This window comes from Penaeus monodon, chromosome 15, assembly GCF_015228065.2.
Source record: "Penaeus monodon isolate SGIC_2016 chromosome 15, NSTDA_Pmon_1, whole genome shotgun sequence".
Classification (NCBI taxonomy): domain Eukaryota; kingdom Metazoa; phylum Arthropoda; class Malacostraca; order Decapoda; family Penaeidae; genus Penaeus; species Penaeus monodon.
This window is the reverse complement of record NC_051400.1, coordinates 46,663,323-46,663,860: the sequence shown is the minus strand read 5'-3', so window position 1 is coordinate 46,663,860 and position 538 is coordinate 46,663,323. Positions and strand designations below refer to the sequence as shown.

At 48.7% G+C, this 538-nt stretch overlaps 1 protein-coding gene across 1 annotated transcript in view; it reads right to left on the bottom strand.

Annotated features, from left to right (window-relative positions):
• Nucleotides 1-532, bottom strand: part of LOC119582379 — a 3,115-nt gene extending 2,583 nt beyond the window's left edge. The window contains exon 1 of the mRNA XM_037930593.1: nucleotides 15-532. Within this exon, the coding sequence (XP_037786521.1) occupies nucleotides 15-486 (472 nt within the window). The 5' untranslated portion in view covers nucleotides 487-532. The remainder of the gene's footprint in view (nucleotides 1-14) is intronic.
• Nucleotides 533-538: the final 6 nt, after the last annotated feature.

Below are 538 nucleotides of genomic sequence, written 5' to 3'. Positions count from 1 at the left end.
TCTTATCTGGTGACAGCTGCCAAGTATTTTTTTAACAACACTGTCTGCTTTAGTGGGCGTCAGTCTATGGAAGTTGGACATGAGATGCTGTTTCAAACTTCGCCTCTGAGCTATGTGGCGGCCACACAGGGGACATGAACAGCTCTGTCGTGACGGGGAAGTGCATGAATTCCCACTGTTGCCTTTCCCTGCTGAAACCTGTTGTATAGGTACCAGGTGATGATTGGTCAGCAGAGGGTTAGTGAGATCAGATGCAGCAAGCAGAGCAGAGGTGCAAGGGTTAGTAGTCCAGAGGTCAGCTGCATCACCTGAATCGTGGGTAGTTAGGGGGTCATCTGAGATCGTGTTGTTGAAGCAAGTTGTTCCACTGGTTGTTACTCCCACACTAATTAAGTCTCCTTCATTTTCATCAGTGGATCCGCCTAACGACCCAACGAGACTCTCCAGGGCTGACATGGTACTGCCGCCTGTAGGGGAGATAGGCATTAGTTTGCTGCATCCTACTCTGCATGTTAAAGCATTCTTAATCCCAAGTGAT